Consider the following 26,337-nt stretch of genomic DNA (forward strand, 5'->3'; position numbering starts at 1 on the left):
GCACATCACCCCTCATACACACACACACACACGCACGCGTGCACATCACCCCTCATACACACACACACACACGCACGCGTGCACATCACCCCTCATACACACACACACACGCACGCGTGCACATCACCCCTCATACACACACACACGCACGCGTGCACATCACCCCTCATACACACACACGCACGCGTGCACATCACCCCTCATACACACACACACGCACGCGTGCACATCACCCCTCATACACACACGCACGCGTGCACATCACCCCCATACACACACGCGTGCACATCACCCCTCATACACACACACGCACGCACGCGTGCACATCACCCCTCATACACACACACACGCACGCGTGCACATCACCCCTCATACACACACACGCACGCACGCGTGCACATCACCCCTCATACACACACACGCACGCGTGCACATCACCCCTCATACACACACACACACGCGTGCACATCACCCCTCATACACACACTCACGCGTGCACATCACCCCTCATACACACACGCACGCGTGCACATCACCCCCATACACACACGCGTGCACATCACCCCTCATACACACACACACGCGTGCACATCACCCCTCATACACACACACGCACATCACCCCTCATACACACACGCACGCGTGCACATCACCCCTCATACACACACACACGCACATCACCCCTCATACACACACGCACGCGTGCACATCACCCCTCATACACACACACACGCACATCACCCCTCATACACACACGCACGCGTGCACATCACCCCTCATACACACACGCGCGTGCACATCACCCCTCATACACACACGCGCGTGCACATCACCCCTCATACACACACACACACACGCACGCGTGCACATCACCCCTCATACACACGTGCACATCACCCCTCATACACACGTGCACATCACCCCTCATACACACGTGCACATCACCCCTCATACGCACGCGCGCGCACATCACCCCTCATACGCACGCGCGCGCACATCACCCCTCATACGCGCGCGCGCGCACATCACCCCTCATACGCGCGCGCGCGCACATCACCCCTCATACGCGCGCGCGCGCACATCACCCCTCATACGCGCGCGCGCGCACATCACCCCTCATACGCGCGCGCGCGCACATCACCCCTCATACGCGCGCGCGCGCACATCACCCCTCATACGCGCGCGCGCGCACATCACCCCTCATACGCGCGCGCATCACCCCACGCACGCGCACACCACCCCTCGCACGCACGCGCGCGCACACCACCCCTCGCACGCGCGCACCACCCCTCGCACGCGCGCACCACCCCTCGCACGCGCGCACACCACCCCTCGCACGCGCGCGCGCACACCACCCCTCGCACGCACGCGCGCGCACACCACCCCTCGCACGCACGCGCGCGCACACCACCCCACGCACGCGCGCGCACACCACCCCTCGCACGCACGCGCGCGCACACCACCCCTCGCACGCACGCGCGCGCACACCACCCCTCGCACGCACGCGCGCGCACACCACCCCTCGCACGCACGCGCGCGCACACCACCCCTCGCACGCACGCGCGCGCACACCACCCCTCACGCACGCACGCGCGCGCACACCACCCCTCACGCACGCACGCGCGCGCACACCACCCCTCACGCACGCACGCGCGCGCACACCACCCCTCACGCACGCGCGCGCACACCACCCCTCACGCACGCACGCGCGCGCACACCACCCCTCACGCACGCACGCGCGCGCACACCACCCCTCACGCACGCACGCGCGCGCACACCACCCCTCACGCACGCACGCACGCGCACACCACCCCTCACGCACGCACGCACGCGCACACCACCCCTCACGCACACCACCCCTCGCGCGCGCACGTGCACATCACCCCCCACGCGCACGCGCGCGCCTACATTTTGGCAGTCGGAGGGTGACTTCCATGACTGGTGATCCCTGCTTCCTCTCCCGGTCCGGCTTCACACAGATCGGGCGACGCCCCCTGCCTCCCGCACGGCTCAGAGTAAGTCAACTGGGAGGAAGTGGCAGGTTCGCACCTCCTCCCAGCTCTCTAGGCGGTCTAGAGGGGGCCCGGTCACGCAATTAAAGCGGCAGAATGCACGACCGGGCCCCTCATGGCAGATGTCCATCGGGTGGCCCTAAGTGCATGGGCCATCCGATGGACTGGCGGTTCCCAGACCGTGCAGTGCGGCTGCACAGGCAGGGCCACCATTACCGATTTTGGTTCGCGTACCACCTGGGGTAGGGCTTGCTGTGCATGATATTTACTTCACCTAAATAAGCTGTGTGGAAGGAGGACATATCTTGTTCTTGGTGACACCTTTTATAAAGTTTACGGCTGCACAGGCAGGGCCACAATTACCCTGGGGGTACGCGTAACACAGGTTGGGTACCGCTGAGCAAGAATATTGTTAATGAGGGGAGGGTGAATAGAACAGATAGGTGCCCTCAGTGTCAAAGCTTTTTATAATGTGAATGTGGCTGGAGGGGATGGCTTACCTCAGTATCGCTGAATTTGTAAAAGAGCGGGAAATCACAAGGTGAGGGCGGTCTGACATCGCGGGAGCGCGCATTAGGCAGCAAAATTATACCTTACGTCAGGGTATGGAAGGGTATGAGAGCAGGGAAGTTACATTCCCTGCTCTCAGAAACATCCGGCTTGGGGGCGTGGCTTAAAGCCAGTGTTTAAACCCTTCATACAGATTACTGGAAACAATTTCAAAAGTAAGAGAAGGAGGCAAATATTTAAGGCACTCTAACAACTTAAATTAGATTAAGTTGTTAAAGTGCCTACAGTGTTCCTTTAACTGAGGTTATGTATTGTTGTGGCTGAGGTTTTTGTTTTGTTTTTTGGGGGGGGGGGGGTAGAGGAGATGTGTCTCATCAGTCTGCTGTACTTTTCAAATTACTTTTGTTTTCTTTTCTTACTTTGCTGTTCATTTTTTCATTATTTACATTAGTCTTGTTAAACATTTTTATAAGGCTATTGAATTATTTTGTGTTACAGAAAGCTGCGAAAACTTTAAGTCTTGTGATTTGTGCCTCAACAATACAGACAGCCTGAACTGTTCCTGGGTTAACTGTACTGCCGGTGGTGAGTAATGTCTGCAGAATCTTTTATTTATTTTCTCTCCTACATTTCATTTTTAAGGCAAAGTAATATCCAGTAAACCTGTGATGGTAAAAAAAAAAACAATCATTGTTAAATAATGTATAGCCAAAGAAAGCCAGTCTCTGATGTAGCTGAACTCCTCATATAAAATTCTCCATCTTACAAGTATTTGTGTAGATTCTTAATTTTGATCCCCGATATATTATGACTTTCTGTTACTTAGAGTGAACATTACAGAAAGTGTTCAGACATTATAACTGAATACATAGTGGACAAGGGAATCAAGAATTGATCTGCTATCGTTTGTATACATTAAAATACATTAAAGGAACAATATAGGGTCGGCAATACAAACATGCATTCCTGACCCTATAATGTTAAAGCCACCATCTACCTCCTTGACCCCCTAAATGTAGTACAATCTTACCTTTATTCCAGTCTGATGGTCCTGGCTCTGCAAAAGATCTGCCTCCTTGGCTGACATCGTCAGAAGTGGTGATCTGAGCCAATCTAAATTCTTTCCCATTGGGTTGGCTGAGATTGCCAAGGAGGCAGATTAGGGCAGAGCCAGTACAAGCCCTGCCCAATCCGCATCACCTCATAGAGATACATTGAATCAATGCATCTCTATGAGCAAAGTTCAGTGTCTCCATGCAGAGGGTGGAGACACTAAATGCCAGTCACTCTGTGCAGCACTGCCCCAGAAAGCGCCTCTAGTAGCCATCTGAGGAGTGGCCTGTGGAAGTATCCTTAACCTAGGCTGTAAAGTAAACAATGCATTTTCTTTGAAATGAGTGTTTACTGCAAACAGCCAGCAGGGGACTATTGGCAACAACACAACTTTGCTCATTTAGGTCTCATAAATATGCTGTTTTTTTGTCATTGCTTAATTCTATTTTGGCTTTTATTTAACCCCTTAAGGTCACATAGCATGTGTGACATGTCATGATTCCCTTTTATTCCAGAAGTTTGGTCCTTAAGGGGTTAAAAAACAAACAAAAAACTTATACTGCTTTTTCCTAGAGGTATGCTCCCTTTTCACTTAAAGGATCACTATAGTGTCAGGAAAACAAAGCGGTTTTCCTGACACTAGAGTGTCCTGAGGGTGCCCCCACCCTTAGGGTCCCCCTCCCGTGGTGCTGAAGGGGTTTAAAATCCTGTCCGCAGCTTACCGTATTCCGGCGCTGGCGACCTCTCCTCCCCATCCGACGTCAGCTCCCCCGTCCGAAGTCACTGGAGCCGCATGCGCATTCAAAGTGTCCATAGGAAAGCCTTTCTCAATGCTTTTTTATGGACGCTCTGCGCGATGGAGGCATAATATGCCTCCAGTGTTGCAGATGCGCCTCTAGTGGCTGTCCGGAAGACAGCCACTAGAGGCTGGCTTAACCTCAAATGTAAACATAGCAGTTTCTCTGAAACTGCTATGTTTGCATCTGAAGGGTTAAAACCTGAGGGACCTGGCACCCAGACCACTTCATTGAGCTGAAGTGGTCTGGGTGACTATAGTGTCCCTTTAATGTCTTCCTGGACTAGTCTCTGGCACAGCCAGGAAGACATATGGTGACTATGACTTACAACATGTATAATTGTCTGTCTGGTTGACAGGTTTATTTATTATCCGTCAGACACGGCTCTGATACATTTTCTGGCAGTTACCTAGTTTATTTTAAATACTTAACCTGGGTGGAGCCCATTCCCTGCACTGTGCCTACTCTCTGTATTACACACTGTGTCTATTTTAGGGCTGTGGAGGGGAATGCAGTGATTAAAGTGTGATCCTAATGTCTGGTCTAAACACTACACCAGTATGCTCTTTCTGACTCTTTTTGTTACTCTTTTTTAGCATTTTTGCCCTGTCATATTGTGTGTTAACTTTGCAAGATGACTCCATTCTTTAACAATTGTCAAAGTGAAGGAACATGTGGTATTTTGTTTTATATTGATTGTAAAAGTTTCTGTTATCAAGAAGCAGAATGTTGCCATTGATCTCTGGCAGGGATCTGTAGAAGCGGTTTGTGTATTGGACGGTGTCTTTCATTGCTCCAGATCAGTAATATATGGACTCTGATAGTGCTGAAGTAATGGGTTCTCATAAAGAATCATGTTTCACTCTGGATATAAAATGGAAACTGGTTGACATCTGAAGAGAAAATGACAGACAAGCTGCCTAGGCAATTCTAGTCTGCAAAACACAGGGGAAATAAATGCTTTTAAGTTCATAGTTGCATAAAACTATTTCTAAAAATGTAATGGAGTGATGAACAATTAACAAGTGCAGATAATATAGGATATAAAGTCATAACCGGTTTAATTAGAACCAAGCTATAACTAAATAGAAGTGTTCTTGCACTATTATTAAAAGACAGGAGCACAACACGTTGTTTATATGAATCCATTTAGGTAATTTGGAAAGATGGAAGAGATTTATAGTGTTCTGTGTGAATTACGGTAAGTAAAAAGCTTGTGTTGAGGATAGTAGTTCTCTTGGGACTGCACGTGTCAGAATGTAAAACATTACATGTTAGGAATTGAGCAGTAGCCTAGTTTTTGCAGATTATCACATGACTGTATATCATATGCTGATATCAGCAGTATGACGCCAACTCAGAAGAGGCTAAACTATGGTCCAACTATTGATGAGATCATTTCTAGTCACTATTCTGGAGGGATGTTCTCTCTCATGCCCACACATCTGTCAGGACCCATACAAAGTGTTTGGGTGGCCTTTATGGCTATTGTGGTGCCTGGGATAGCAGACTAGTTGCTCAGGATATCCTTGTGTATTTGAGAATGTAGTGGGCTGATGTAAGAACTGGTAAAATAATCAAAAATCTCTGGGCCTTGTCATTAACAGACTTGTAAGTCCTAATGAATATTTATATCTTGGAAGAGCAGATGTCTATTCTGAAAGTGCAACAGTAACAGAAATCACATGATAGTATTTTCTGTCCCCTTGGTACATGATCTTCTAATTTAGAGAATATTGTTTTGATTTCTACAGTGCCTCAGTGTGTAAACAGTTCCAATTCAGAAAACTGCACAGTACTGCTTTGTCAAGGTAATGTACTGCCTAACTTTCATCAGCAACTTGAGCATGAAATGCATATTAAATAATTTGGTATTGTAACCCACTGATTTAGTTGTAATTCACACAATGATCTTCCTTGTTAGATAGACATTCACATCTGTAAAAATCTTTCAGCTTTTATAATTGAACTTGTTTAATCATGTAATCAGTTTGTAGTGTTTTTTGTTTTGTTTTAACGTTAAAGATCTAATATTATGGTTATAAAATATCATGCCATGCAAGCAGAATACATGCATAACACTGCTTTTTTACGTATTACAAATATATATTTTCTCCTTCTTATCAAGCACACATCGCATTGGTAATCTTATCAAAGAATAATTTATCTTCAGTTGTATATACTTGGTTTTGACAATGCAAAATTAAAAACTTTTAGAGTTTATTAGAAATTTTAACTGGATTATTTAAAAACCTCTGGTATAGATTTGTGTTTATAAATGTCTAGTTAAATAGCAAACTGGAATTACGAATACAATTAGTAAGGTCTCCTTGAAATTTCATGTGTACATGTTATTTATTCTCCCCACCCCTCAGAGTCCACAACAGTCGTTAGTCCAACCACTGCAAATGGCACAGGTATGGATAATTTATATTTTTTTTAATAAACCTAAAGATACTGGCTTGTAAAATCTGCAAATTGGGCATATCAGTTGTTTTATTCCAATCACAAAAGCAAAATAATTACATTTATTTAGAAACTTGTGTGTTTGTTTACTACTATAAAGGTAGCACTGTACCTAAATTAAGTATTGCGCATGCTCAAAGCAATAAATGTTAAACAGGTGACAATGGATGTATGTTGGCTTTATGCATTTTACCAACCACTATCAAGTTTTTTTTTTTTTTAGTTGGCACATGACAAAACGGCAATTTTCTTTTAATTTAAATTATGTCAATTTTGCAATTTATTACTTTTCATTTATTCAGTCATCCATTGTAGATATTTGAGAATACCTCACATTGCAATAGTTTCTACTGGGTCTGAAAAGGGTATAAAAGCAAAACTCTATTTTATTTTCCTTTCCCAATACAAAAAGCGTGGAAAAAATAGATTAAAGGAACATTATAGTCACCTAAATTACTTTTGCTAAATAAAGCAGTTTTAGTGTATAGATCATTCCCCTGCAATTTCACTGCTCAATGCACTGTCATTTAGGAGTTAAATCACTTTGTTTCTGTTTATGCAGCCCTAGCCACACCTCCCCTGGCTATGATTGACAGAGCCTGCATGAAAAAAAACTGGTTTCACTTTCAAACAGATGTAATTTACCTTAAATAATTGTATCTCAATCTCTAAATTGAACTTTAATCACATACATGAGGCTCTTGCAGGGTCTAGCAAGCTAAATCTTAATTAAACAGAACTTGCAATAAAGGGCTAAATAGGGCTCTCTTTACAGGAAGTGTTTATGGAAGGCTGTGCAAGTCACATGCAGGGAGGTGTGTGACTAGGGTTCATAAACAAAGGGATTTAACTCCTAAATGGCAGAGGATTGAGCAGTGAGCAGGCTGCAGGGGCATGTTCTATACACCAAAACTGCTTCATTAAGCTAAGTTGTTCAGGTGACTATAGTGTCCCTTTTTAATAAAAATATTTAAATCCCTTTCTTGAAGGTATTTCCAAGGATCCTGATGGCATTACAGCAGTACAGTTTATTGCAACAGAATTTACAAGTCTGCATTTTAGCATAATGCCTACATACAGCAATTACAGTTAAATCAGAGGGGGTGGGGGATTAAAAAGCATATTGGCACAGGCTTGACAAATTTGCTTAGATTCTTGGAGTGGTGCAGCATTTTTCCGCGCATGCTCAATAGATTCCCAATTATGGCTGATATCATCAAGATTGATAATCTCCACTATGGAGGTGCGCCAGCCGCGGCAACACCGGCGCGCAGTTGGGGGAAAAAAGCAAGTAAGAACACCATTCCCATGCCATCAGAGGGGGGGGGGGGGGGGAGGGAGGGGGCGGTGACCTAAATGTACACATTCACAAACACACACAGACAGGGCTGCTGCTGGCCCAGACCCTCACCCTGTCTCTCTCTATCCCTGTGCAGCTCTATGTGCAACGGGAGGAAGTGAACTGTAACTCCTTCCGCCTGGTGCTGAAGCAGCGCAGAGGAATGAGCTAGCACTGGGTGGCTCTGTGGAACGTGGGTGGGCGTGCGGCTTTGCAGGACGAGGAGGGCAACAAGTAGAGCCGTCTCTACCTGATGTCCTGCCAGCTTGTCATTCCCCTGTGCGGTCTCCATGCCTGGAGGAAGTAGTTTCCTTTATTTCCTCCCGGCACACAGAGGTAGAGACAGGAGGAGTAGGGAACGGGCTGACAAATCCAGGTCTCAGGACAAAATTCTTATTCACTAGTGCGACCTGGGATTTGTCGAGCCCTTTGTTAGCATCACAGAAATTGACAGATTGTAATATTATTCCAACCTATATTCCCGCAATGTATGTCTTGAATTAGATTGCTGTATGCATCTCATCTGTAACAGCCTCCTCCCCACCTGGAGTCTCACAGACTGTTCAAACTTTGCGGCCTTGTTAGTTGTTGTCAGACAGTTTTCAGAAGTTTGTGCTGGTCTGTCACAAAACTAGTGCTACAAAGAAACCTATGTTCATCCAGGTCCACAATAAGCACATGAGAGGTGTAGATCATTCCCATCTGTTTCTACAGCCTTATGTGGTGATCATGTATGAAAGACCAATGAAGGGTTGTCAAACTCGTTTGTTCTGGAGGGCCAAATTGTCCACTGAAATAGGTATAGAAGGCTGAATGCAAAAGATATATATAGTTTCACCACTAAGTTTGGCAAAGATTAAAAAAGTAACCAAATTCAAATCCCAAAATACTCCTATGTGAAATTACATCTCCATTTGTAAATGGTATGTTATGATTGAGGTAATGTGAATTGGAGTCGTCTTATCTTTCCCAAATGAGACAGCCTAGGAAATAATGCTGTCAGATGTGATATATCTCGAATTTGACCCTATGACCTTAAAAAAGGGTAAAGAGTGTCAGAATACAAATCTAGGGTCTGTTCAGTATCTGTACACAGGACTATATTTACAATGAAAATGCATTGTCTGCGTGCAAAACACTGGAAAAATGGTGGTTAAGTGGTCACATGGTTAAGACTTGAAATGGCCCCTGCAGTAAAGCCCAGGTTTTCTTTTGTAAATGTTATGCCATGAATGATCTGAGTATTTTACACTTTGTGGCTGCTATTTTTCTCCAAAGCAGATATAAGCCCAGCAAATCAGTTTGTCAAAATTGCTAATCTGATAACTGAGTCTGGCCTGTCTCCAATTTGAACCTATAACTTCACAAACTTTAGATTATTCTAAACAAACATGCTTCTAGAGGTTCTTAATTCCTTGACTGGTTAAATTGCGTGTCTCAGTTCTAATTTTGCGACGGTAAAACAATCATTCACTACTTGCAGCTGCTGTCTTGTAAGCTACAAAATTTAATTGAAATCCTGGACATTTGAGGCATGCTAAAGAGAATTTATAGTTTTGAAAATAGCAATCAATATTGTGGGACAATAGGACCAATTATGTCCACCACCGTTTGCTGGTTGGAACTTTAGAAAAGCCTAGGTCACGCAGGAGTTAAAATACTCCCCTGTTTGTCGTTTTTTTGTTTCCAACTCATTTATATATATATATACATTTTTTTCTTTTTCTTTCAGTAACCTCTCCTGTACCGACTCATTCAACCAGTAAGACATAATTGTTCAATTTGCCTGAAATTTTATGAAGATTTCAAAATCTTGTTTTATCATTAGCCTTTATTTTTCTGTTTGTCTTCCAGCTAATGCAACAACAAATACAACCGCTAGCTCTACCACTGTGCCTGTAAAACCAACTGCAAACTCCACAACAACCGGTGAGACAACCTTGTGTATTAAGGAGTTATATTACGACCGTGAGTGCAAAGATTATATATCTCCCGCAGTTTGGAGATGAGAGATCTTACTCACAGAACCAGTGCATCCTTCTGTGTAAACCCAGGAACAAATGCAGACTGAGAGTATTCTTCCCACAGACATTTAGTGTGTTGTTGGTTACCATGGTAATGCTCCCATACTATACAGTGCCACAACTCATAAGAGCTCTGCATCTGTGGGTGTTCTGGACCAGCAGGGATTGGTATGTCCCCTCCCTGGTAAGAATCACACAGTGGTGATTCTTAAATAAAATTAATTAAAATGTAAATGCTCCCATTTTACCCTGCAAAATATATTCCACACCACAGATTCTCACACAAATACATAGTCATACACTTCCACATTTTCACACACACACACACACACACACACACACACTACATCCCCTGTACATACACACAATCTGAAGTTTCAAATCAAACATGAAAAATGTGCTTCATCATTTACATCCATGTGGTTTATAAATCTCAGGCTCCAAAAACATGTAATGTAATTCTACAATTCATAATGTTTTTATTTTCCAACCGATTGAATTCCTTATGGTACAGAGCTAAAATTCCCATAAGCCTTGGTCTCTTTTTGTTCTTTAGAATGAAGAGCAAGCAAATATTTTCAATCCAGCAAGGAGTTTTTATTTACTAATTTTCCTTGATATGACATATCAAATCTGAGTAAATTTTAGAATTAGTGGTAGACAATGTCTGTATGTACCGTATATACTCGAGTATAAGCCGAGTTTTTCAGCACATTTTTTGTGCTGAAAAACCCCAACTCAGCTTATACTCGAGTCAATAGTCTGTATTATGGCAATTTTCATTGGGGGCTGCAGAGATGTTACTTACCTTTCCTGCAGCTCCTGTCAGCTCTCTCCTCCTCCTCGCCGTCCGTTCAGCACCTCGGTCAGCTCCCAGTGTAAATCTCGCGAGAGCCGCGGCTCTCGCGAGACTTACAGTGTGAGCTGACAGAGGGAGCTGACCGGACGGCGCGGAGGAGGAGAGAGCTGACAGGAGCTGCAGGAAAGGTAAGTAACATCTCTGCAGCCCCCCCACTGGACTACCAACCCCACTGGACCACCAGGGAAGGAGCCCCCCTCCCTGGCCAGCTACCAAGCAGGGAGGGGGGACGAAACAAAAATAAATTAATAATAAAATAATAATAATAAAAAAAATAACATTACAAATAATAATAAAAAAATATGAAAATAATAAAAAAAATAAGTAAATAAAAAAAAATAATGAAAAAAAAATATTAAAATAATGTTAAAAAAAAAATGAAAAAAAAATATTAAAATAATGTAAAAAAAAATAATAAAATTGCCCACCCCCCCCAAGGCTCTGCAACACATACACACACACACTGCACTCGTACACACTGCATTCATACACACGCTGCACTCATACACACGCACGCTGCACTCATACACACGCACGCTGCACTCATACACACGCACGCTGCACTCATACACACGCACTGTAAATAAATATTCAATTAATATAATTTTTTTAGGATCTAATTTTATTTAGAAATTTACCAGTAGCTGCTGCATTTCCCACCCTAGTCTTATACTCGAGTCAATAAGTTTTCCCAGTTTTTTGGGGTAAAATTAGGGGCATCGGCTTATATTCGGGTCGGCTTATACTCTAGTATATACGGTATATGTATTAATGTTTTGTGTTTTTCATCTCCATTTAGCATCACCGGTAACCTCTATATCACCTACAACACCTTCTAAAAGAGGCACATTTGATGCTGCTAGCTTCATTGGAGGAATAGTTCTTGTCCTGGGTATACAAGCAGTGATATTTTTCTTGTACAAGTTCTGCAAAGCCAAAGATCGGAATTATCACACTCTATAAGGCCGGCTCGTGTGTGACTGCTCACCAGTGTTGCTCAAACCAAAATGATTTACCTTGAAGACTTCCGATGGTGGAATGTACAAGAAAGATTATTTTTCTTCCCTGAACAATGAGTCTAGATATTCGAGTCTGCATACTCCAACAACAGCTAATATACATTTTATTTTGTGGTCCGTTTGCATGCATCTCCTGAAATCTGTATTGACTTTATCTTCAGTTTTATCATTCAAGGTTTCTAATATGGTGAAGTAACATTTTACAGATTGAATGTTTAACTCAAAATGCAAATACATATACATGAAGAGGATAATGGCCTGGAGTAGAATTTATAATATGACTGACTGTTTTGTTTGTTATCTTAGTCGGTAGGTACAATGCAAGACCCAAAAGGCCACATGAAAGATTTTTTTTTTTCCTTTTCATTTATATTCTCAAAATGTTGTTTGAATAGATTTGTCTTATGTAAATTGGTCGGAATCAGATATTTTCTAGGCAGATTATGTACAATGAGGTTTTAGTCTTTGAAGTGCACCTTTATTTCTAAAGACTATGGGAATTGGAGAATTGTGCCTTACAGACAAATTTAAATGTCTTTTTGATATTGTAAAGGTTTCCATACAGAGGACACATTTCTTTGTTTTGTCCAAAATTATGGTTGCATGATTGTGCCAAACACGTAGAGATAAATAGTTTTTTGGTTTTTACATTTTTGGGGGGGCTTTATTTCTTACTGGTGCAGTTCAAATGGTTCGGCTACATGAGGTGAATAGCACCAGTCTCAAATTTGTCACTTAAATTAAGCAGTTGAATTTTGGGTATCATGTGGTGTCCTTGAAGATCACTGTATCAGATATGGAGTTGCCAAGACATTTCAAAAAGCATATCAACTGCTAATGGAAATTGGGAACACAGCTGTCCAATACATGTGGTTATAGAGACGTGATATTTCCCCCCCAAAAAAGCAATGGCTATATCATGATTAATACTGTAAGGGTAAGGCCTATTCAGCAGGCTCACAAAGCACCATCATTCACACCGCAAATTTATTTGTGAGGAAAAACTATACTATAGCACTTTTCCAGAATAAGAAATGAAGTGCATTACACTATATAAATAATGATAGTCTAATTTATTATGTCTCATTGTGATCACATTAAACCACTTCTTTGTTTAATTGAACTTTAGAATTTTGTTAAAAAATAAATAAATTACAGAAAACATGTGAATTAAAGTGGCACTCAAAATGGGTTGCATAGTCTGACTCAAATTGTGTGATTTACTCATCATATTTTCTCAAGTTGATCATATTTAGCCCGTATAAAATATAAGAGCACTGTGTGTGTGTCTATTTAGGCATGAGCTAGGTTTTCAGGTGAATATAATTTGCTTTTTCTTTTTACTAAATGTAGGTGCAATTTTTAAGTGCCTTAAAGCATTTTTTTTTTTTTTAAATGTAAGAACAGGGAAAGATTAAGACTCAAAGTGATGGTGGTAGGCATTATTTGACTAATTTGCCAAGTAAAAATAAATTGCAAGAAAGTTGGAGCACTCCACTGAGTTTCATTACATAATAGGATGTTAACATACCTGCCAAATCTCTTGGGAGATAACCCACTGAAGTGTAACTAGTGTAAGAATAATCACTTGTTGTTATGGTAGAAACAATACATTGTAATGCCTTCTAACACAGGAATGTTGGGGAAACTGATTTCCATTGGTGGTGTATCCGGTCTTTTGTCTAAAAATGGTTGTGTATCTATTTTACCTGTTGGTGATACTTTTAATTGCCACAAATTGTGCCACTTTCCACATCTTACCTTTAAATTGTCTAATAGGAAGATGGGTATTAATCGGTTAATAAATACCAAATTTCTTCTAAAAATAGATTGTTTCAAAAATAACTTTAAACACATTTTTATTATGTAGAAAGCAATCAATGAGAGATATGCATTTTTCCCCTTAATGCAGTGCCTGGTTATATATATATATTTTTTAATATTAACAGGAGGATTTTCCTTTATATATTTGGCTTTAAAAATGTTGCCCCATGTATTTTAAATCATGACCTATTTTATGAAACTATTTATTGCTATTCATAATTCATCTGCATAATCATACTTTGAAGTGCGATCTTAATGTTTGCTACTATACACTTAGTGTTTGTTAAATCGTTTCTCCCCCCCAATTGATTTTTGAATTGCCTATTTTTTTTTTCTAACGGAGTGGACCAAGTGTAATAGCACTTGATTTCCAAAAAGTTATTCCAAAATAAATCTTTTGCAGCCTAGCCATGTAGGTTCTAGTCTAGTGTGTCTCCGTTTAACATGATAAATTTGACACTCCTTACCAGTCCAATCCAGTGTTTCAGTAGGCACACATTGGGAAAATAAATTACCTGCTAAATAAACTTGTATATGATATGTGGCCTTAATCTGGCATTGGAAGCAACAATGTGTTTATTGTTTTTTTTTTTTTTTTTGCCTTTTTGCATATCCGTAAACATAATGAGGCTGCCATGCTTGTCTCAGCTCAGTTGCCGATTAAAATGCCATTTGGTAACAAGTTATTCATTACAATTTGTATATAAGCTGGTTACTGGAAATAAAAGTTGATTTTGTTGGACAAAAGTATTTTGTTTTTATTTAGTATAAAATATAATAGCATTAAGAATATATATATATATATATATATATATATATATATATATATATATATATATATATATATATATATATATATATATATATAGGAAAAAGACTAAAGTGAAATGATAGCTCCAATACAGGTGAAAAAATTGGGCATCTATTCCACAGAATGATATCTCTAAGATTTTTTAAGAATAATTATGGGGTATACCCTTTATTAAGCCACTTAATAAAGGGCCGTAGTTTTCCTCTCTTGTTTATATATATTTATAATATAAGAGATTTCCTTGGTCTACTTAGATCAAGTCCCTTATAAATTAAAAAAAATTATAATTTTAACAAAAATCTCATCCTTTGACTGTCCAATTCAATGCTTTGAGGTCCTTTAACACATGTCAGCCAGTCTCTCCACTCCAACAGATCCTTTTTTTAAATAGAGAAACATTAGATTCACCGCTACTCCATTAGAAGCATTAACAGCATTCAGCGCTGTCATGCTGGGTGTGATACTTCTAACCGTAAATTGCCTTCCATTTTGTTATGCTTACCTTTTGTAAGAGGGTCATTATCAATGCACCACAACGTTGAGTAGAGTTATAGTCATCGATAATGAGCAAGCTTTGACAAGTGCATCCATGCATTTAGGAGCTAAACAATGTTTTTGAGATTTAACTGGTAATTAACAGGTTTTAGAGTAGATTTGGTGGGGCGCCTTGTTCTGAGCGCGTGGAGAGTGTGTGTCGGTTGTTCTTGGTATGCGTGGGTGTTGGCGCTTTGTGGCGCTTTGTTGCGCTTTCAGTTAGGGTGTCGTGTTATAGTGAGTTTCCTTCATGAATTCCTCTCCCCCCAACTCCATGGTCGCAACATATCTGTGTCCTGGTGATAGGAGTGTTATGTGTGTAGGATTTGGTAGTAATATGGGTGAGGTACTAGGATTGAGCCACACAGATCTAGTTGGAGTATCTCTTTTCAAGGCTGGTTCTGTCAGTAGTGTGTTGGGTCAAGTTTCGGATCAGGTAAGTTGCTACTGTGTGACAGTCTGCCTAAGTCATGGGCTAAGGTTCTTAAGAGAATAGGAGGAATGGGGAGCGGGGAATGTAGTAGGGGAGGATGGGAGGGGGAGAGATGAGAGGGAGAAAAAAAAAAAGGGAGGGTAGCGGTTGTACCTCCGGTATGCCAGGACCAAATCGGTCTCATATGTTTCCCCTTCTTTGCACTGGATCTGATGTTGGTCGTCTCAAGTCGGGTGTTCCAGTCGGTCGGTCTTGCCCCTATCGGCCTGGGCGGGGGACTTCCTATGTGTCTTCGATGGGATTTGCGTGTACTGTGCTTCTTTTGGGAGCCTTCTGTGCGATATACAGGCACCATGGGTACCACGTTAAGGCACGTTTCTCCGAGGTAGCTCGCAATGAGGCTGTGAGCGATTCCATGCTATACAGATTTTCCACACTGTTTATCCATTGTTCGATGGTCGGGATGTCTGTTGTTCGCCATTTGGGTCGTATGAGTGATTTGCTTGCATTCAAGAGGTGTCTGGTGACGGAGCGTTTTATTATTTGGAGACTGATAGGGACGTGTAGTGCAACAGCATCGGGAGTGGTTGGAAAGGTAGATCTGGCTCTGCTATTTCGGTGTGGATCATTTGCCAGAATGGTTCGATTTTCGTATATGTCCACCAGATATGTAGGTTCGTTCCTGGTTCTCTGTTTATTTTAATATTTTTTTACATTCTTTTTTTTTTCAGTGCATTGTGTAAGAGGGTGGAGTGGGGGTGTGGAACAGGGCACAAAATAGATGAGTTCCAGACTCAGGCAAAGGATTGGCTGCTTCCCCCGCTGGGAATATATCCACAGGCCTGTCCCACCTGAGTCAAGCCCAGGTAAGCCAAGTACTTGTCTGGCTACTCCTCAATAGTAAGAAGCAGGTTTGTGCCAAAAAAAGTAACTGCTGTCCAGGCTTAAGCTTAAGAAACTGGTATCCTAGATGAGTTCGAGCTACATGCGACCATCTTGCTCAGCCATCAGGTGCTGCCCCCTATTCTAGTTTTTTTTTATTTATTTTTTTTTATTTGTGTGTGTGTGTTGTCTATTGGGCACCACAAAACCTGGTAGGGGACTGATGAATGTGTCATCTATTAAAAGGTCAGAGGGTTCCTAACACTTTGAAAGGGGTTCCTCCCTACACATGGAGTTTGGGGCAGGAGATACCTAATCTCTTGCCCAATAAGTTATTTGTATATTGAAATGGTTAATCACTTATGTTAACCTTTCCCCTGAAACTCTTTGCTGCTTGTTATCTACTGAATGTTAATTCACTGCTGTATGTGGCTATTGCCAAAACCTACTCTGCACTTCCTTGGTCAAATCCGACCTGCACGCACCTGCCGAAGATGCACAGGTGTCTTATAAAACTATTTTAGTGGTTTTTAGTCATACTAACTAGTTCATTATAATGGAGAGAGAGTGCACAGTAATGTTCTATCCTCAGGATTTCATCAGTAGTTTGTCATTCAATAGCTTGTGTAATTTTTTTTTTTTTTTTTTTTTAAATCCTTTGAGCATTGAACACGAATAATTCATAACCCAGAACTCCGTAAATTATAAAGGTTTATTGGCACAGCAGGGCCTTAAAGAAGCGGCTATAAAAGTATGAACACACCAAACTGAAAAACTGTGAGAATAGATGGATTATGTTTGAAGTAAGTCAAATCCCTGAGCATTAAAAAAGTAAAAAAAAAAAAATATATAAGGGGTTGCTGGGTTCAAGTTATTATGGTTTACATGAAACTTTGTTAATGCAGAGATAAGTTAAAGATATAGACATCACAATTCAGTTAAGGCAAGGTACACATTGCACTGGAGATAGAGAAACAAACATGTTAAAGTCACCATTCGGGAAAATTGCTGAGTTGGAGAATTTTTCTTTCAGTACAGTTTACTTTGGCCCAAAATTTTAAATCACTGTCAATTCCTTGCAATTTAGTGAGGGGAAAAAAAAGTTTTCAAACTTGGCACAGAGTCAAGCAATTTAGATTCAATAAAAAACAACAACAAAGTAGCATGTTCCCAAACAGATTATTTACAAAGATAAGAAAACTCTTGCATTTCAAGTTTAAAGTGTTACTCCAACCATGATAACCACTGTTTGCTGTAGTTATATGAGCAGTACTCAGGCCAAGTTTCCTGGTTTGTCCTCTTAAAGGGACACTGTAGGCACCCAGACCACTTCTTCCCATTGGAGTGGTCTGGGTGCCAACTCCCACTACCCTTAATCCTGCAAGTGTAATTATTGCAGGTTTTTTTTTATAAACTGCAATAATTACCTTGCAGGGTTAACTCCACCTCTAGTGGCTATCTACTAGACAGCCACTAGAGGGCACTTCTGTGTTAGACCGTTGCTGGACGTCCTCCAGCGTCGCTAATTTGCCCATAGGAAAGCATTTTCAATGCTTTCCTATGGAGAGCTGTAATGCGCATGCGTGGCATTGCCGTGCATGCGCATTAGGTTTCCTCAGCTGGCGGGCGGGATCAGTCTCGCCCACCGGCTGACTGAATCACTGGGAGGAGCGGTGGCGCGCAGAAACCACCGCCGAGGGACATCGGCAGGGTCTCAGGTAAGTGACCTGAAGGGGTTTTCACCCCTTCAGTTACCGGGGGATGGGGGACCTGCAGTGCCAGGAAAACTGTTTTCATGGCACTGGAGTTTCCCTTTAAGTGGGTCCGGTCTGGCTGTTGGGTCTTTTCTATCAGCAGGTTTTCAAAATCCAGCTTCTGCAGAAGCCAGATGCTGATCCTGCAGCTCATTAATGGAAATTTTTTTTTGGGCTGGCTAATTATAACCCAATAATGCTGCTAGAGGTAGTGTATATGCCACATGTGCACAGAGAAACACTGTACAAACAGACTCCCGGACCATTTCAAATTACTGATGTGGTCATGGTGCATGAAGTGACCCTTTATGGGAGATTTTTCCAAGTCAGCTCATCTTTCAGTTATATTGGCTCAAGAAAACACAGACGGTATTCCTTTACCACTATAGGGCCCTGTTGGAACTTGAGGCCCCTCAGTCCACACCTGCATGAGGTGAAATTTATTTTTATATATATATATATATATATAAAATATTTTTTATTTTACTTGCCTTTATTCCCTTACAAAGCCAGTCTCATTGACCCCACAGAAAAGCATTTGGATGCTAGTGTGCATGATCAACAAAATGTTTTATTTTGCCATTTCAGAAAAGCATTTCTAGTGTCTGTCTAGGTGATAGCCACTAGAGGTATTTAAACCCTGCAATGAAGACTTTGCTGTTCTGTAGAATGGCAATGCTTGCATTTGCAAGCAGGCCCGTACTGGCCATCGGGCACGCGGGGCAAATGGCCAGTGGGCTGCAATGGCCATTGGCCAACGCCTGCAGACGAGGTCACAGGACCTCCGCTATCCGAGCGCCGGCCCTGCAGTATTCCATGACCGGCCGGTAGGGAGATCTAAGTTCTCCCTCACCGGCCCACTTGCACAGACATGCGGTTTGGGAGGGAGGGAGAGGGGACCCGGCGGAGCTCTATCTTGCAGCTCCGCCGGGTACCTCTCGCGAGATCCGGAGTGTAACCATGGCAATGCCCCCGATTCCGTGAGTGTGAACTCTAGCGTCTCAGGCTGGAGTTCACTTACCACTAGCACCACCAGGGATGGCAGCATGGTCTCCCTCCTCCCAGGCTAAAGGTAACTAGGGGGAGGGGGGAGATATAATGCCACACACACACACACACACACACTTTATCCCTCACACACCCACTGCACCCCTCACACATACACACACCCAAACACTACTTTCAAACATAATATATATATATATATATATATACACATATATATACACATACATATATCCACATACATACATATACACACACTACAGCACCCCTCACACACACACTGCATCCCCTATACACACACTCTCTACAGCTTCTAGCTACACATGCATTACATTACAAACACAACACAGCTAAAACCAACCTTATTACACAATACCATACTACAATCAGCTCACTCTACACACACCCATTCTCACAAGAAGACTGCAAACACATGCACAATACTCTTTCCTGGCCCTTTTGTCTCCTGGACAAAAGGGCCAGGAAAAACATCAGAGACAAGTTGCAAGGAAACACAGCGCAAGCATGTTATTAATTTGCTTGCACTGTGCAGAACAAATACATGGCATTTTTCTCGTGCTAGAGCTCTTCAGCAGAGCTCTGCACATGGCCTGCCCTGGAAGAGCATTGAACCAACATGCTCACTTTGAGAGTGGGTGTGCTTGTCATTAGTGATGACAAAACACACCCTCTCTGCTCCGCTCTCTTGCCCGCGCCGAATTTTTTTCCAGTCTGGCCCTGTTTGCAAGGTTAAAAAGAAGATGCAAAAAAACACGCTATTTAGTAGATATACATCCAATAACACTTTCCTTTATTCAATTATGCATTTTATTGGGGATATCTAAAAACAGCTTGCAAAAGCTGTAGATCTTTTGTCTGCAGCCTTTGCATGCCCTCTCCTAACTCAGCCCAGACTTTCTGCGGCTGTTTTATCACAGGCTAACATAGCGCAATGCAAAGCAGGTGCTCTGAGCAATTGCCTACCTTTTGAATTTAGCTTGTGAGCTAAACTACCAGGAAGTAACCAGAATGGTGGTCTGATTGAAAGCTATGCGGTGTAACTAGGTTAATTTAGTGATGTGCCATTTTCTATTAAAAACTGCACTTGTTGTAATATGAAAAGAAATAATAATAATAATAATAATAATAAAAAAGACACTCCACAGATTTGGCACTTAAGTGAGCTGAAGTGTTTTTAGGGGTCCGGAGTGTCCCTTTAAATTTGAATTACTGACAATTCTCACTTTTTAAATAACTTTGACCGAATACAATCCAATGTATACAGTGATTTGCAGAGAACCTTAATCTGTTCACTTTACATTCAGGCGTAGCTCATGAAGATGCATCAGAACTGTCTGGGATGTGCTAGAGCTTTGTTCAGTTCCTCTGTTTATGCATCTGATTGGTGCCTGAAAAGAGAAATCAGGGGTAGATTAATTGCAACAAAAATTAAAATAAACCTTTAATGGGTTACTCCAATCCTTTGGAAGGGGAATGGGGGGAAGAAACCTATTTTCTGCATAATATGCCCATTTGGGCACACTACATAAGGTCCCCTCTGTTTTGCAGTATAGACTGCAAACACAAAAGAAGACATTTTACTTACTTGGACCCCAGTATCGGGCAAAGCTTCTGGAGTGGGCTTTCACGCCTTGCACTGTCATCTCTGGGGACCTCGCACAGTTTAATTACAGGTTTCACTAATGCCTCGTTTCCACTGAGCGGATCGGTTCGGGTCGGTACAGTTTGGAAGGTTTAGAATGGTCCAGCCTATTCTGGTGAGCGTTTCCACTGCAAGTCAGACCATCAGGGGCCATGCGGGGTTTAGAAAAAATGCCTAGCGTGTCATCCAATCAATGGATTGTATAGTAGCTCCGCCCGAACTGTACCGTACTATTTCCTATGGCCCTACATCTGAAGCAGGACACTAAATGGTGCGGTGCGGTGCGGTACGGTCCATTGCATGGGCCACTTTCATAATGGAAACACTCAAAATAGCGTAGCGTACCGAACAAACCCGAACCGATCTGCTCAGTGGAAACGAGGCATTAGAGACCATTTCACCGGCTAAGAGCACACAAGTGCAACCTGAGCTGGTTATGGAGGGAGTGGATAGAAGGGGGAGGGTTATTTTAAAATTATTTTATTTTTTAAAACCTGTGTGTGCAACGGGGGGGGGGGGGGGGTGGATGGTAGATGAAAGGGGAGAGCAATCAAGGGATAAGATTATGACATCTGTCACAAGTGTGCTGTGCACTACGGACAGATGCAAAATATGCACAGAATTGACACTAGGTAGCCTGGAACAGCGCAACTAACCTCCAGCACACACTTAAAAATAACTATGTATATGCAGTATTTCAAGCTGTAACACTGCACATACATACTCTTACCACCATCACCATTTTAAATCACTGAAATGTTCCTGGTGGTTGGAGTTACCTGGGGTTTAGGTTTGGCTTTGTATATTTTGCATATTTTCTTAACCCTTACCCTTGCTTTTACAAGACAGGCTTTAAACAAATACATATTTGAGGAACTATACAGTTGTAATAGTTCCAGAACAAACTTCATGGATCCACACTGTATCATTGTATCATTGCAAATTAGACAAAACCTATCTACCTCTAAAATAATTCACACCCACTTAGAAAAATATACAGAGTAAAAAGGATATACCACCTATTGCAGATATAGATATGGTGGTTACATCTGTAAAACAAATGAGACATACATAGTGTTTTCCATATAGGTAAAAACAAACAATTGTATCATATGAGGATTGAACTCACAAGGATGGAGCCTCTTAGGCTCTATGTACTTCGCTCTCGGGTGCCTATTCAGGCTTTCGATAATTTTCAGTTGAAGACCCAGACTCCACGAATTCAAGAGTAAATAAGGGTTTATTAATTGATAAAATATTATATTAAAATATTAATAATATAGGACAAAAATAGGCAGATATGTATAAAATACAGCGTGGTATGGTACTGCAATAATGGCCAAAATTAAAAGCAGCAAAGCACCACAGCATATACACAAAATAACAATACCGCCAAATGAAAGTCCCAGTAAAAAGTCCAGTAAAGTGCAAACGCGTTTCAGCCCTAGATAGGGCCTTCCTCAGTGCTAAATTCCTGGAGAACCTTCAGGGCTTAAGTAGCCCCCTTGATAAGTCCAACTGCATCCAGCTGTGCTTCAGAAATCCCGCCAGCCATATCACTTCCGGTTTTGGAAAAAAAAAAAAAAAAAATTTTTTTATTTTTTTTTTTATTTAAAAAACATGTGACTTCCGGTTGGATGCGGTCATGTGATGTATTTGTGTTCCACCATGCGTTCCACACTTGGGCATGGTGGAATTGACTACAGAAAATGTTCATATTGAAAGAGGGCATTTGCCCAAACAAATAATACAATAATATAGTAGAATAAATAAACAAATTGAGTAAGCTGTGAATAAATAAATCGGAATAGAAATATAAAATACAAAATATTTGTTAATATAGGTACATATAAAACATCATATATAAAATAGAAGAAATGTAACTCAGGGGGATGTGGAAGGGAGAGGAAACATCCTAGAAGAAAAGATATATAATATAAAAATGTAAATATAATATTTAAAAAATATTTAAAAAATATATATAAAATATTATATTATAAAAAATGTACTAACTCAAAATCTATGTTGAGACCTTTAGGGCACATAGTGTCCAAAGTGAAAATCCATTTACCCTCTAACTTACTAAGTTCTCGGACATTATCCTCTCCTCTCCAATTCATCCGCTTCTTCCCAATAACCATAAAACTTAAGAGAGAAGTGTCACCATTATGAAATTCAATAAAATGTGCTGACACACTATGTTTAGTGTATCCCCTCCGTATGTTCCCCATGTGCTCCATAATGCGAGTTTTTAGGCTTCTAGTGGTCATGCCGACATACTGGAGCCCACAGGGACACCAGAGGAGATACACCACATTAGTGGAGTGGCATGTGACAACATCACGTATTTTAAAACTAGTTCCTGTAACATTGGATTTAAACGTGCTCTGTGTATCTTTCTTAAAAGTAGTATTCTTGCACGGTAAGCACATTTTACATGGATAAAAACCTGGTCTTTGGTTAAAAACATTCTTGTCTCCCTGTTTGCAATTAATAAAGCTTTTAACCAAGTGATCTTTAATATTTTTAGCCCCTTTAAAAATAAACTTCGGTTTCTCACCTATGATATCTTTAAGATCCCCATCCGTTTTTAAAATATGCCAGTGTTTATTCACTATGTGTTTAATTTGTTTAGAGTTGATATTATAATCCAAAATTAAAGGTACATACTCTTTATCCCTACTTATTGTATCTTTCTTTGGTTTAGGTTTTAATACCTCAACTCTATCCATGTTCTTCACTTGTTGAATCTGTTCTTTCAGGACTGTAGGATCATAATGTTTCTCTTTAAAAAATGACGTCAATGTGTTTGCTTGGTTATCAAATTGATGGGGATCTGTACAGTTCCTCAGCATTCTTATATATTGTCCTTTTGGCATGTTGTTGATCCAAGGGGCATAATGGCAACTGGTTGTGTCAATGTAACTATTGACGTCAACCAGTTTAAAAAACGTTTTGGTTTTAATACAAGAATCCTCTATATAGATAACCAGGTCTAAAAAATTTACATGGGAGGTACTATATTCACTGGTGAGAGTGATATTTCTAGAATTGTTATTTAAAAATTGAAAAAATGAAGTAAGGTGCTGTTCTCCCCCCCTCCAAATGAAAAAAATATCATCTATGTACCTGCGATAGAGGACCAAGTTCGCACTCCAAGGTACATCCCCTGAGAGGAAAGATTCCTCCCAGAAGGACATAAACAAATTTGCATAACCCGGTGCGAACTTGGTCCCCATCGCAGTCCCAATCAGTTGTAAAAAATAAGAACCCTCAAACCAAAAGAAATTATTCTGTAAAATGAGTAAAATGCCCTCTATAATAAAATCTCTTTGGGTTTCTGGAACTAAACTATCTGATAAAAAGTGTCTAACTGAGTCACATCCTAGGTCGTGTTTAATAATAGTATACAAACTATTAACATCGCAAGTTACTAATATGTGACCCTCCTCCCATGTTATATGTTGTAACTCTCTGATGAGATGGGAGGAGTCCTTAAGATAGGTAGGACGTGAAGTGACTATAGGTTGTAACAATCTGTCTATGTATTCAGACAGTCGACTCAATAGGGAATTAACCCCAGCCACTATCGGTCTGCCTGGTGGGTTAACCTTATCTTTATGGATTTTGGGGAGGGTATAAAAAACAGGGATTTTAGAAGTTTTAACATTCAAGTAATCATATTCATCTTTATTTAGAATTTTTTGTGTACGTCCTTTCTCTATTAGTTTAAAATATTTATCCTTGATAGACTCCATAGGGTTACCCGGCAACTTTAAATAAGTGTTCGAGTCCCCCAGTTGTCTATAGATCTCTTTAACGTAGTCTTCCCTATTTTGAATAACCACAGCCCCCCCCTTATCGGCAGGTTTTATAATAATTTGGTCATCTTTGCTTAGTTCCCTAAGGGCTCTTTTCTCTATCGGTCGAAGGTTGTTCTCACGTCTTCCATATTTATTTTTGGGGATTTTTTTAATGTCCTCTATGACTAATCTCTCGAAGACCTCCATAGCACCACTGGAATGGTACTTAGGAAAAAATTTAGATTTATTCTTTAGTTTAGTATGTACCATATCATCATTCACATCTTGGTTATCTTTAAAATCTTTTTGAGGGTGTTTTAAAAAAAATTTCTTTAAACACAGCTTACGATTAAACTTCTGTAAATCTATAAATGAGTTAAAAGCATCATTAGAACACGTAGGGGCAAATTTCAATCCCTTACTTAATACTCTGAGTTGATCCTCAGTAAAAGTTTTGTTGGATAAGTTAATTACACCTAAGTGTTTGTCTTTCCTCTCTTCCTTTCCTCATAATAAGACCAATCAATTTCCTAAACACCCGGATCATCGGTCCTTAGGTGTATCTGGAAGAAAAACCTACAATGATACACCATCTATACCTAGAAAATTTAGGGAACCCATTCCTCCCCATCAATATCAGACCAAGAAACCATATGCTCCTGCTTCTTCTCCAGGTTGGCAAAGAAGCAAAAATAGGAATGGTTCAAGAACTAACCCCACTCAACCATTACCCCGGTTCCCTCAGACTAATAGATATCGAATTTTATCAGAGGACTCAACAGGAGATACATCCCAAGGAAATCCTCTACCTTTCCCTTCATCTTCCGCTCCTTTTTTAGGGTCACATCCCCCTCAAAGAACCGAACGATTAATGAGAAAGAGAAATTGGGTTCAAGAAGAAGGGGAATTAGATGTGGAAGACCCTTTAAAGGAGAGGAAGAGAGGAAAGACAAACACTTAGGTGTAATTAACTTATCCAACAAAACTTTTACTGAGGATCAACTCAGAGTATTAAGTAAGGGATTGAAATTTGCCCCTACGTGTTCTAATGATGCTTTTAACTCATTTATAGATTTACAGAAGTTTAATCGTAAGCTGTGTTTAAAGAAATTTTTTTTAAAACACCCTCAAAAAGATTTTAAAGATAACCAAGATGTGAATGATGATATGGTACATACTAAACTAAAGAATAAATCTAAATTTTTTCCTAAGTACCATTCCAGTGGTGCTATGGAGGTCTTCGAGAGATTAGTCATAGAGGACATTAAAAAAATCCCCAAAAATAAATATGGAAGACGTGAGAACAACCTTCGACCGATAGAGAAAAGAGCCCTTAGGGAACTAAGCAAAGATGACCAAATTATTATAAAACCTGCCGATAAGGGGGGGGCTGTGGTTATTCAAAATAGGGAAGACTACGTTAAAGAGATCTATAGACAACTGGGGGACTCGAACACTTATTTAAAGTTGCCGGGTAACCCTATGGAGTCTATCAAGGATAAATATTTTAAACTAATAGAGAAAGGACGTACACAAAAAATTCTAAATA

The 26,337-nt window shown here is 41.2% G+C and overlaps 2 protein-coding genes across 2 annotated transcripts in view; one reads left to right on the plus strand and one right to left on the minus strand.

Annotated features, from left to right (window-relative positions):
• The window catches only part of CD164 (CD164 molecule), a 29,564-nt gene extending 16,591 nt beyond the window's left edge, over positions 1-12,973 (plus strand). The window contains exons 2-7 of the mRNA XM_063443526.1: positions 3,021-3,107; positions 6,127-6,183; positions 6,748-6,789; positions 9,910-9,939; positions 10,032-10,106; positions 11,860-12,973. Of these exons, the coding sequence (XP_063299596.1) occupies positions 3,021-3,107; positions 6,127-6,183; positions 6,748-6,789; positions 9,910-9,939; positions 10,032-10,106; positions 11,860-12,023 (455 nt within the window). The 3' untranslated portion in view covers positions 12,024-12,973. The remainder of the gene's footprint in view (positions 1-3,020; positions 3,108-6,126; positions 6,184-6,747; positions 6,790-9,909; positions 9,940-10,031; positions 10,107-11,859) is intronic.
• Positions 12,974-20,475: 7,502 nt separating this feature from the next.
• The window catches only part of LOC134587264 (uncharacterized), a 164,896-nt gene continuing 159,034 nt past the window's right edge, over positions 20,476-26,337 (minus strand). Inside the window, exon 48 of the mRNA XM_063443527.1 lies at positions 20,476-20,731. Within this exon, the coding sequence (XP_063299597.1) occupies positions 20,633-20,731 (99 nt within the window). The 3' untranslated portion in view covers positions 20,476-20,632. The remainder of the gene's footprint in view (positions 20,732-26,337) is intronic.

This window comes from Pelobates fuscus, chromosome 2 (assembly GCF_036172605.1).
Source record: "Pelobates fuscus isolate aPelFus1 chromosome 2, aPelFus1.pri, whole genome shotgun sequence".
Taxonomy (NCBI): domain Eukaryota; kingdom Metazoa; phylum Chordata; class Amphibia; order Anura; family Pelobatidae; genus Pelobates; species Pelobates fuscus.